General features: G+C 44.6%; 1 protein-coding gene across 2 annotated transcripts in view; it reads right to left on the reverse strand.

The window, feature by feature from the left end:
* Positions 1 to 9,932, reverse strand: part of LOC126522606 (uncharacterized) — a 38,708-nt gene extending 28,776 nt beyond the window's left edge. Inside the window, exon 1 of one of the 2 annotated variants that reach the window (XM_050171377.3) lies at positions 9,857 to 9,932. Coding sequence is in view for 1 of the 2 variants with exons in the window: in XM_072288828.1 (XP_072144929.1) it covers positions 7,713 to 7,792 (80 nt within the window). In the remaining variant the exon portion in view is untranslated. Of the gene's footprint in view, positions 1 to 7,712; positions 7,817 to 9,856 lie in introns of those variants that run through there. The other variant, XM_072288828.1, reaches the window with a different exon arrangement.
* Between the last annotated feature and the right edge of the window lie 1,968 nt (positions 9,933 to 11,900).

An 11,900-nucleotide genomic window follows, 5' to 3' on the forward strand; every position in this document is an offset into this window, starting at 1 on the left:
CAAGTTGTCTAATACTGTAGGCCACCAGGTATCTGCTCGCAGCGGTGATGCCGTTATAGTCGTTCCGTTGTCGTATTCCAGCTTCGTCATCTGACTCTTGTCATACCATCCTCTCACCCCCTAGTCCTCATACAGTCCTCAAGCATTCGTCATCATACCTTCGTCATGAGGCCGTCGTGGTAGTGCCGTCGTCTCCCCCCAGCTTCATCATTCGACTATCGTCATGCCGTCGTCGTCCCACCCTCGTAGTCAAATAGTCTTCATGCATTCGTTGTCATACCGCCATCGTGTTCGTTCCATCGTCGTCATTTCTGCATCGTCATATGATTCGCCATGCCTTTGTCATTCCGCCATCCTTGTCATACACTCCACTCATCATCATCTCGTTGTCCTTTTACCGCTGTCATAGTCGTCGTCGTCGTCGTCGTCATGCATTCATTATCATACTGTCATCGTGATGCCGTCATGGTCGTTCAATTACCAGCATTATAGCTTCGTCATACGACGCTCGTCGTGCCGTCGTCGTCATACGGCCTTATTCGGTCCATTGACGTCATTCCTTTGTCGTCATTTCTATCGTAATCATGCTGTCGTCATTCAATCGTGATTAAGCCACCGTTTTCATGCCATCGTCGCCATCGCGTCATCGTCATACAGTAAATGCCACGCATACGTTGTCAAACCGTCGTCGCCGTGCCGTCATATTCCTATCATCGTCATAGTTCCAGCTTTGTCAGCTGGTAGTAGTCATACCATCGTCGTCACGTAATCGTCGTCATATTCTCGCCGTGATCCCATCGACCTCGTGCCGAAAGTTGTGACGCTGTCGTCTTAATAACTTCGTTATGATTCAGAATTGCCATCTCATTGTGATCATGCCGTCACACCGCATTTGCTATTCCATCAACTTGATTCCTTAGTCATTCCATTGTCGTCACTGCGTCGTCGACACGCCGTCATGCTTATGGGCGACCTTGGCAAGCGAGCGCCTTAGCAAAGTGGGCTGATAGCGGAGACAGTGTATATGTCACACGTAGGGCCGAAGCCACAGGAGTCTCGAAAGGACCACTACTGATTTAAAATGAATGTCACCTCAGCAATACGGTGCGTTACTACACTGCATGAATGCTAATCTCATTACCGCCGACAGTATTCATGAGATGGGTTCTGCAGGAATATTTTTGCGGACCAGCCTATACTACAATACCACAACAGTGTGAAGACGCGATGGAAGCGCTAACTTCCACTAAACACCTTTATTTTCCCTTTTTTTTACCCTTCTTTAATGTAGACGCATCGCTTTTGAAGTAAGCGCTTGCCTGAAATCGGTGCCTCGTCCACGTCTATAGTTTTACTGCGCTCGCATTGTTGTGCGCTGGTTTACAAGATCGCCGAGGAGGCTAGAAAGTGCTGTTAGAAAAGCCCATATAAAGTGGCAAACGTCTGCTTCATCCACTGCAACGGGTGAGTTAGGACACGTTTCCTGTGAGGCTTGTGGCGAGCTTCATGCCCAGGTGACCACCAGTGTAAAAACCAACCCGGGCTCCAAGCTTCTTTTGGCACACCCTCTACGCAGAATGAATGGGGAGGCAGCAGCCACACGGTAGAACAAGAGGATGTATCCTGTGGGTGGAAATTTGTACGGGCCCGGAGTAGGGTGAGTGGTTGAGGCGAAAAGAGAACCGGATCGTGTTTGCCGTGTTCCTCCTGCACGCTTGTCACTAACAATGCTGTGATTTGATGCTGGCACGTGTGTTGCGATGAATAGCCTTAATCTCGTGGTTTTCGGGTTCCTTGGAAAGCATTGTAATGTAACTTACTGGCTGGTGCTCGTGTATAACCTATAAAAAGAAGATATGCCCCATATCAAATAATCATTTATAAACATATGGAAATCAAATGTCAAAACCCATATGTCGTCATATAAAAACATGTTACGTGCCAAAACCACGATATGGGGATTAAACACGCCGTGGTGAAGGGCTCTGGATTAATTTTCACCACCTGTTTCTTTATTATTATATATATATATATATATATATATATATATATATATATATATATATATATATATATATATATATATATATATATATATATATATTGATAGAAGGAGTCGTTTGAGCCCAAATACCGCCCCGGCTACTCCTTGGCCCTTGAAAGGGTGGTAAATGCAATATGCAGTTACGTTACCACATAAAAGTCAAAATAACATCCCGGCATTACAGAGAAATTCTGAAAGCAATACTGCGAGCAATGCCACATAACACGGTGACATTAGAGAGACCCATGCAAGCAAAGACAAACTCTACAGTAACACTGCATGTACACAGCGACAGTAAAACCACAGAACGTTCTTATAAACAATTGTTTTTTCGTTGGATCATAACACTCAACAATGCCGCGGTCTTCAAAAAAAAGTTTAATGCTTATGAAAGCGCACTTTTGTACGGCTCTTGTTGGCTACGGGCTCAATGATTTCTTCATAGTGGTTAGGCTTTTTTAACGTACATCCGGTGCATGGTAGATATGCGTTTTTGTATGTCACCCCCATCGCCGTGCTGCCGCCTCGGCTGGGATCCAACCTGCACCCTCGTGCTCAGTCTGGCAACGTCACAGCTATTCAATTACCGTGGCGTGTACTGTGTTCCCATATATTCCCATATATTGTTCCCAATTCCCGTGGCGTGCCCCTTGTGATATAAGAAAAGATGCAAGTTTTTTTTTTTTTTTTGTATGGAGCCGGCATGTGTTCGCATGCGATTTTGGTTATAACACGGGGTGTTTGATTTTATCGCTGAATTAATTTTTTTTAAGCTTCCCGGGACATGTACCAGAATTAGACTTTTTGAGCTAGGTTACTCTCAAAGGCAGACATTATTCGAGCAAAAGAATGAAAGGGAATATTTTACTAAATCACTTTTATTATTTCACTTCTAAACTAAGCCGCATACTGCAATTTACGAATTGTAGCCGGTGACATTTATAGTCATATTCACTTGGAACATATTCTAAAGAGGACACCAGTTTAGAGATACACGTTCCCAAAGTTTTCAATGAAATTCATTGGTGTTCTGGTAACTTTTGAGCTTCAGTGCATAAAAATGAGTTTTGCTAAAGAATTTGAACAACAGGGCATTTTCACGGCTAGCTTGACAACGCTCATCTAAAAACTGCTGCTAGTTTCAAAATTCGTTCCAAGTAGATGTGCCTCGTGAAAATGCTGGTTTTAATTCGCGTATTACAATATGTGCGCAAAATTATTTAGTTTAATATTTAGTTAGTGAAATTCTGTTAATTAGTTAATTACGGAGAGTGATTTCCAGTGTACGTAATGTATATGACTTCGTGTATTCCAACTGAATATGTATGTCTGCGTTAAATGCCACAGGTGAAATTTGTTTTAATTTTCCTAACTTTAACGTAAAACACCCGGTATATTGTACGGGGCATGGAAGCTAGCTATCGCGCATAACGTTAAAATCACTACAATAAACATTACATATACAAATATAACGTCGTGGCGAGGTCACGTGGTTAGCGAGTTAGGCTTGTACACAGAAAAGCCAGGATTATGTCCGGAGGTGCTGCATTGTTCTGTTCCATTTTGTTTATATATCTTCGCTTGATGTTCGTTACATTGAACGTCAGGCGTCAATCGGCGCTATAAACATTTCTTTAACAGTTATCATTCAAAACAAGGTTACAAACCACAGCCTATATATAAGAACGTAACCAGTGGATGGAGAAAAAAAACATTCTGGAAAGCAGGTTACTGTGACTCACTTACACTAAGTGCAACTGGCAACGGCTCACTATATTCAGACTAAAAGTGTTGTGTGGCAAGCGTAAACCGGCAAAGCGAAAGCCGCTGAGCAGTATCACAAGTGGTGCTATTCGTGCCACGTTGTTATGCACTCTGCAATCGGCGACGAACATATTCAGTTATTCGTGGTTATTCTCCGTACAGGATAGGACAACTGGCAGACACGAGTACGCGGTCACATATGCAAACCGCGATAGCATGGCGTAAAAAAGGGAGAAAGATAACAGCCACTCTAGAGCGAGAGCAAACGCAAGACATCGCGTGACATTATGGCGTCAGGTAAAGGCTGCCCCCCTACATTCATTCATCGGTGACGCGCGTCGTTCACTCTCGAACTATCAGTCGCAAGTTTATTACTATTCTTTTCGTTCATCGCAAAGCTTTGCATCATTGCCGGGATCATTTTGCCGCTAAAATTTGCAGTTGTGGAAGAATTCCTTTGCAGTGACTCTGCACATGGCAAAACTGCAGCCGGGACAAACACGTTCATTATTCTTGATTGATTGCTCCGATGCCTAAAAAAATTAAATTTGCTGTTTGGACAAGCCAAACGCTCGACTGCAGCTAAAGCACAACAGGACCGTCTTTTGCCGCGGCTTTCACGTGCCGGGAGCTCACCCACTCTGAACGGTCGCCGGGTTGGTATCCAAGGTCAGGCTAGTCACAGGCATTTCTATATAGACATCTCACTTGACCCTAAAGATTTCTCCAATACTGTGCTTGCATACTGCTGATTAAGATCCTGGCACTTAAGGTCGCATTTTCATCGGTCTAAATACGATAACGATTATGTGTCCAACTTGTTTACGATGCACTTTGTGCGTCGTTATTGTAGTAGCTGGTGAATATCGAAACTTTTCTGGATAATATTCACTTTAGCTGACCGCCGGAAGTACAAGTATCCGCTGTGCACAGTTCTGTATAGTTCCAATAGCGCCACCCTATTAACCAGGTTAGTGAAGGATAGAATTACCCCCAATTAACATGTAGACTTGTCAACGTTCATGCCGTTCGCTAATGCGCCCGAGAAACCTGGGAATGATGCGGCAGTGTTACAGATAATTGCTAACTGTTGGTATTTAACTTCCAATAAAGCACCGCCACGTGTTATGGGGGACGCCGTGGTGGAGTGCTGCCGGTTATTTTTGCGCTTTCATGAATAATCGAAGTTTGCAGAGGCGTCTTTTTTTTCTATTTGCTTCTCTTCCCAGCACACTCTTTCGAAGGGGCTAGTATAAGGCTACCGATGCACTGTCGCCAACTGATTCATCACTACTTCATGAGGAGCTCCCCCTTGAACAGTTTGGCAAAGTTATAATGAACCTGTTAAAACGGCGAACAATATCGCGTTCGAATCAATACTGCGGGAACTACGGGAATCCATGATAGAGTGTATAAGCGCGACTGAACGAGGACGGAGAAAGAAACAGATACATAGAGACAGCGCTTTCTCTGTGTATTTGTTTCTTTCTGTGTCCTCGTTCAGTCGCGCTTATACACTCTATCATGGATTATAACCAACTAGTCCGCCAGCGTGTTTTAACCTAGGGGGATCAAAGTTTACTCCGTGAAAAAATTTTCAAAGCTGACAACTCTTGCTATATTGTGTGCAATTGCTCCCGCGTATACATTTTAAGCGAGCATAACGGGTGAGATAGATTAGTGCCTCAAGCAAATGAAAACTCCTGGTCACCAACTAGAGCAAGTCGCCCTCTGATGAGCTATACCGCTTGTTCTTACAACACTAGTGACACATTCGCCCTATACGTTTGGGGAGAAACGAACGTAAGGAGAAAGGCAGGTTTACATGAGCACAAAATGAGGTTTCCTACTCTATACACTGGACAACGAGAGAGGGAGTAGGCAGGTAAGAAGAAACGAGACAACGGGAGGGGGAGAAGAAAGATAACAAGAAAACAGAGACACAACGCACTTACACACGCGCACAGATGTCGAAACAAGTTAACATCAGTCGGTACTACAGCCATATGCACGAGTCAGCCGCACTGTCGTCACCCTCTGCAGCAACCACTGGTGAGGTCGGCCCTGCAAAACAATTAGCTTCGCAAGCGGTCGGTGATCAGCAAATACTTGCGCAAGCCGTGCGTGTGGATATTAAAAGTTCCTGTGCTGTACGTGCGGTTGTGACCCCAGGACTGAGGTCGGATGGGAGCGATGGAAACTGTCTACCATAATTCGTATTTCTTCCCATGTGAACCACATAGCAGGTGACTTCTTCATCAAAAGTGAAATCCAAGAACGAAGCACAACCGCTGTCGATATTTGCAGTTATTCGTCTAAGGAGCATTCTTACCGATGCGGGGGTAATGATTGAGGTAAATGGTCGATGGTCGTCAAGGCGACTACCAAAACTACTAAACCTACCATAACTTAGGCTCTTAAAAAGCGTAAGCCTTACAAATAATAAAATATTACGGGAATAATGCCAGAAATATACATGAATAAATCATAAAGGAAAAGTATAAGTAACACGCAAGAATGGAACGCTATGATTTCATGAGATGAGAAGAAAAAATGAAAAGAAAATTACAGTTACAAGTGCATGACAGTAGCTCACATCACGTACAAAGGAAAATAAACACTGCTTCAAAAATAATCTTTCACATTGTGGCATCAAATCTGCGGAAAAAAATGAAATCACCCACATTGCCACAAGGTGTTCGTGTCTAGAGGTGAACACTTAGTAAAGTTTATCGTTGCAAACACAGGCTACAGTATAGGTATGCTCAAGTGAACCAAGTTGTGCTTAGCATCGAAGCACACGAGGGTTAACCAAACATTTCTCGCTGTCAACTGTCGTCAGCATTTCAGACTTTTCAAGGTTTCGTATTCAAAGGCGCTACTTAGTGGTGAGGTGTTGAATCAAAGATATATTTGGCCGTGCTCAACATCTGCGAGGATCACGGAAAGGATGGTAGACCTTCGTTTCACTTGTTCCTTTCAGTGTCGATGGTCTACTTATAATTTTGTGACTGAGCTTCTGCATAGCCACAAAAATGGATTCATTGATGCGTACTTGCAGTATGCAAATGGGCAAGCTGGTTTTTTCGCAGACCCATACGTGAAGTAATCGCAGAAAAGGGTAGTGTGCTCAGGCCAAATCTTGACCGAGTCGATGCACTCAGGTTACACTTAGAGTAAGCGCGATTCGCGATTTTGTTAGTGCGCCCTGAAAACTGCAGATGACCACTAGCCACGCGAAGTTATCTCTAACGAAAACGAGATGTCGGTGAGTTTGCTATCGCATGCATATTAAACTGTCGGTCTCTTCCTTGGTCCCGATATTGGGATGACTGTACCGCTCAGGTGGTAAACATCGTTTTAGTTCCCGTGCATTAACGAGTTGTTTCGTTCAACAGCGAAGCTTGTTTCTTGAGAAGTCTATCGACCGTTTGATTTGTCGCTTCCTGCTACATTCAGGTAGATGATGACTGTTATTTTCGCAGAAGTTACGCCTCTGGCTTTGCGGACGTGCTGACACAACAACGCGGACCAAACCAAAAACGAGAGTACAGGAGAAGCACCACCTTTATCAACCTGCTTAGCTAGACGCCTCTATCGGATCCCTACCAAAACCACCAGCTTCGCAAGTGAACGCCTTATACAAGGAATTTGAAGGCCCGCTGCAGTCGGCATGATTTGTTATATTTAGGCCACCAGCGAAGTGGTCTGCTTTGCCGCCAAATCTCACAATACGGGCTGGACATCCATACTAAGCACGATGAATGAACATCGAAAATATCCATAGTGCAGTAATTTCAGCCACAGCGCTTACAAACGGGCCTGTCTACATGTTTAGGAATCACCAAAAGTGACAATGACGACTACAACAACAACAACCAAGTGAGTGACAACAGAGGCATACCTTTTTGACCAAGGCTTATGTCGACTCGGTGCAGAATATTTTCCGCCGGTTCTTGTAGGCTGCAACATTATCTGGCTCATATATAGCTAGCTCCATGGTCGCCGGTGGCGCTCTCTCAGAGGAATCGCCGATAAGCACATGCTTACTCCCCGCCACCAAAAATATCGCTTCGCCCCGCACCCGGCCCCCACCTCTTCCATGCCCAGTGTCCGCGACGCAGTAGGGAGAAAAACAGCAAACCCCCATTCATTCCGCGTATTGACTTTGGTTTGTGCATGTTTTTTGTTTGTTTCTGTACTTATCAGATGGTGATTGCTAATCATTTGCGGAGTTTTCCGTGTTTCCGATTGTCTTTGAGATTACGTTCATAAAAAAACACCTGACGACTTCACTGCATGCCCGTTTGCACTGCTGTCAGCGTTAATGAATCTCTGTTCACAGGGAGCAATGTTCGAAGGTTCAGGAAAGCTTGCAAGCGAGCCTGAAAACGGTGCTGCTCGAGAACGGCAATCACGAAAACGAGGAACCACTACAGCAACAACAACAAAAAAAAACCTACTTACTCGCTCAGGCACCGATGAAATTTCTAGCATTCAAAACATGCGGATTACGTTTCTATTATTCATGGCGAAAAAAAAATTATTTGTGGCGTGCAGCTGGCCAGTACCTATTTCTTACGATACTCCTAACTCCTTAGCTATGTCGCGCTTAAGTTCACTGAGAATGGGCATTCAAGCTTGGGCATGCGCATAATACGATGAAGTAAACGGAGAGAAAGACTTCACTTGGTTCAGGCGCCGCGTTACTGTCAGCAATGAGAAAGTGCCTGACTTCTTGCGTGAAGCGATGTCTCGTTGCTTCTACTCGCATTTCTGTGCGGAACTGAATTCATAGACACGTGGTAGCTTATTTTTACCTTAAGAAGCGAGACGCTCAGGCGAAGGTACTTGCCGACCCAGACCTCCAAGCTGGACGCTTAAACAGCCACGATTATCATTACCGTCACCACCACCTTGAGTCATAGCCGCAAATTATCAAACTATGCCGCAGTAACGCTGCTGTTTAATCTACCGATCAAGAACACTGTGCTTTATTTTAAGCTAACACCGTAATATAACAAATGGCATTCCTTTAATTAAACATCTGCGAGGAGTAGTTGACGCGTTCTGGTAGCACGAATGAGCGTTACATAGCCTTAATTAAAGGGTTCTGAGCACTAATGACTTCAGCTCAAAACGAAAATATCGTGTGTTTAGTTCCACAGACAAGTAGCTTGCTACAAAGCTTGTAATGTTCAAAAAACAAAGATGAATATTGAATTGTTCTAGAGAATTCCGCGTCACCATATAGTGGCGTGTAATTCCAGTAACCATACTACTATTGCAACTGCAACAGTAATTGTGGTTACAATTACTATTGAACGCAGAGAGCAGACGAAGTGTGGGCCTCGGCAAGGGGTACTCAGCAACACCCTGTATAGTCGCTTTGTGAAAAAACTTCAAGAGCCACGTGAACTCCTTGTAACTGAGTTGTGTTCGTCGACTAGCAATGGTTCTAATGTTACTTTATTGCTTGACTATTTACATAAGCATCATTTGAGATTTCCGAGAAGTCCGCTTCAGCGAAACGATGTGTGCTTCTAACGCCTCTCGTAAAGATCTTATACACTTAACGAATCTGCAAGCAGGTCTTCCTGCTCAAACTGCTAAATGTTACTTATACTGCGCTCTAGCCTTTGCCGCTGCTTGTTATCGGTGGGCCTTGACGAAAATATCTCCTGAAAGTGAGAGGAGAGGTCAACAGCGTTGGCACCGGCCTATTTTTGTCTCTAAACGGGAGGTCATCTATGCTAGAGTGACACGCCGCCCTCCATAGTATATGCACTCCCATAAGCGATTGCAGTATAACAAGATACAACTGAAATGTTTGCAAGCTGCTTCAGTCTTGCAAGCAGAATGTCGCTCAGTATTCGCACATAAAAGCGAGTTCCCCAACACGCAAGTTGCATATAGCCTCCAAGCCTCCGAGGGTCCCGTTGCAGTCTTTGACTTTGGGACCCTCGTCTGTATATTGTATCTTATCAATGCATTGTATTTAAAGAATAATAAACTGAAACTGAAACTGAAATGTCGGCACTTGCTTACCTGTGTACTAGAACGCCAGTGGACGAATATGTGATTAAACGTCAATTTCGCTTCTCGCCAGCGAAAATCAGCAAAGTGGCGGCGAGATCGAACCTTCCTTCCTTCGTTTGATACTCACCGATATCGGCTCTCATACGAACGCGCTCGACTTTTATCTTTTGACTCGCCGCACTGCTTGGAGTGTCGTATATGGGGGGCGATAAGGGCGTGCCCGCCGCAAACCTCCCCCATTCCTGCGGCATTGGTGGGGCAAGACGTGCAAGTTGCCGTAGAAGAAAACAGTGCGACGACAAACATCCGAGCGCACAGTTATCTTTCGCACGTGGCCCATATTTTGAAGCACCTGCCCCTGTTGTGGCCGAGCAACCACGGCGCCTTGGCCTTGTGCTCGCAGGCCGAGATACGCAGTGCCATCGTGCGGATTACTGTCGTGTCGTCCAGGCGCATCGGCACGGCGGATGTGCAGGTCCGAAGTTCGAATCATGTAAACATTAGTTAGGTCTAAACGTCAGAGATGTTGCAGCTTCGTAGAACCCATTTCGTGGACGAGACACGAGTCAGAGAAAAAAAGAAGCAACAAGTTATTCAGAAAAAAAGAAAAAAAGAGATCCGAGAAGACAGGCACGCCGAAGTCATTACATCCAGAGTTACGTTATCGCGATTTACGCTTTTTGCGCAACCTTCACTAGTCCTGCAGGTAATATACTGCATGCAGGATTTATTCGTGAAAATACTAGTTGACTTGTACCTACCTGGTTTCATATACGTTTGAGGCAGTGCTCCTCTTGCATGTAACTACAAACGTGCCATAAAAAAAAATATTTTGTTGCTCTTGCGGTGTAATCGAGAGGCTCCATTCTTCCCGCAAGCCTTTGGTGGTGCACGGCTAGCAACGGCAACACAAATGATCGCTGAAAACTCAGTGGACTACGCTAAAGAAACGACACTTTAGAGGCAACCGACAACAAGAAGGTAACACATGGTGTATCCTCCCGAAACCGTTCAGCAATGCGACATACGTAATGCATATGCAAATGGCTCAATTCATACCGCAGATTATGCAAATGGACATCTTTCTGGAGGCTGTGCACGCTGAGGGGCCTGAAAAGATGGGCTTCAGAAAAAGAAATGTTAGAATATAAGGAATTATATACTTTCTAGGCAGTAAAAATATTTTGTTTTTATTGAGCTTGCTTTAGCTATGTGCGCATGAGTTGTAGCGTACGTACTACAGGAACACAACATTAAACACGACAGTGACGACGTGAAACAATGACTCAAATCAAGTGATGTTTCATGACAGACGAACGAGTTTCTGTCAAACCACGCCCTTCGGAAATGCTAGAAAGCTTCGTTCTCACCCTGCTTGACTCCAGAAATCAAATGTTGCTGTGCTTAAATAAACGCCTGAACTTGTCGGTACACAATTACGGGATCAGTCGAAAACTACACGAAAAAAAAGAACGGTACGTGTGCAACTCGGGTTGCCTTATTTTGTGCCGTTTCCTCGTCGTTCTTTTTTTCTCCTTCGAACGCATGACGGCGCTGATTGGCTTGTGGTTAGCTCCTATTGTGGAGTATCATCTCGAGGCATCCGTGGCACGATTCCGGTAAAAACAATAACATGTGCAAGTTTTGTTGTTGTTGTTGTTGTTGTTGGTGGTGGTGGTGGTGGTGGTGGTCGTGGTGGTGGTGGTTACGTGACACTCATGATTGGCGAGTTCTGTGAAAGTACCCGAGATTGGCAAGGGCCTCTACAGGGGCTACAAGACTGCTTTTGTGAAAAGTCTACTCGTCAACCCCCGTAAACGTTTCGCGCTTCATAAGACAAAGCAAAATGGTTGGTTATCACAACAGCACACGGGTGGCAACAGGTATCAGGTAGCGATCGCATATCTCTCTAATAACAATGGAGCGTTGCAGGTATCAGGTAGCCATCGCATATCTCTCTAATAACAATGGAGCGTTGCAAATTCACCTGCGCGTGAGTATCTTCTTGTCACGTATTAAAACTAAACTTTCGGGAGCACTAGAATACTCTCGC

The sequence above is a fragment of the Dermacentor andersoni genome, chromosome 6 (genome assembly GCF_023375885.2).
Source record: "Dermacentor andersoni chromosome 6, qqDerAnde1_hic_scaffold, whole genome shotgun sequence".
Classification (NCBI taxonomy): domain Eukaryota; kingdom Metazoa; phylum Arthropoda; class Arachnida; order Ixodida; family Ixodidae; genus Dermacentor; species Dermacentor andersoni.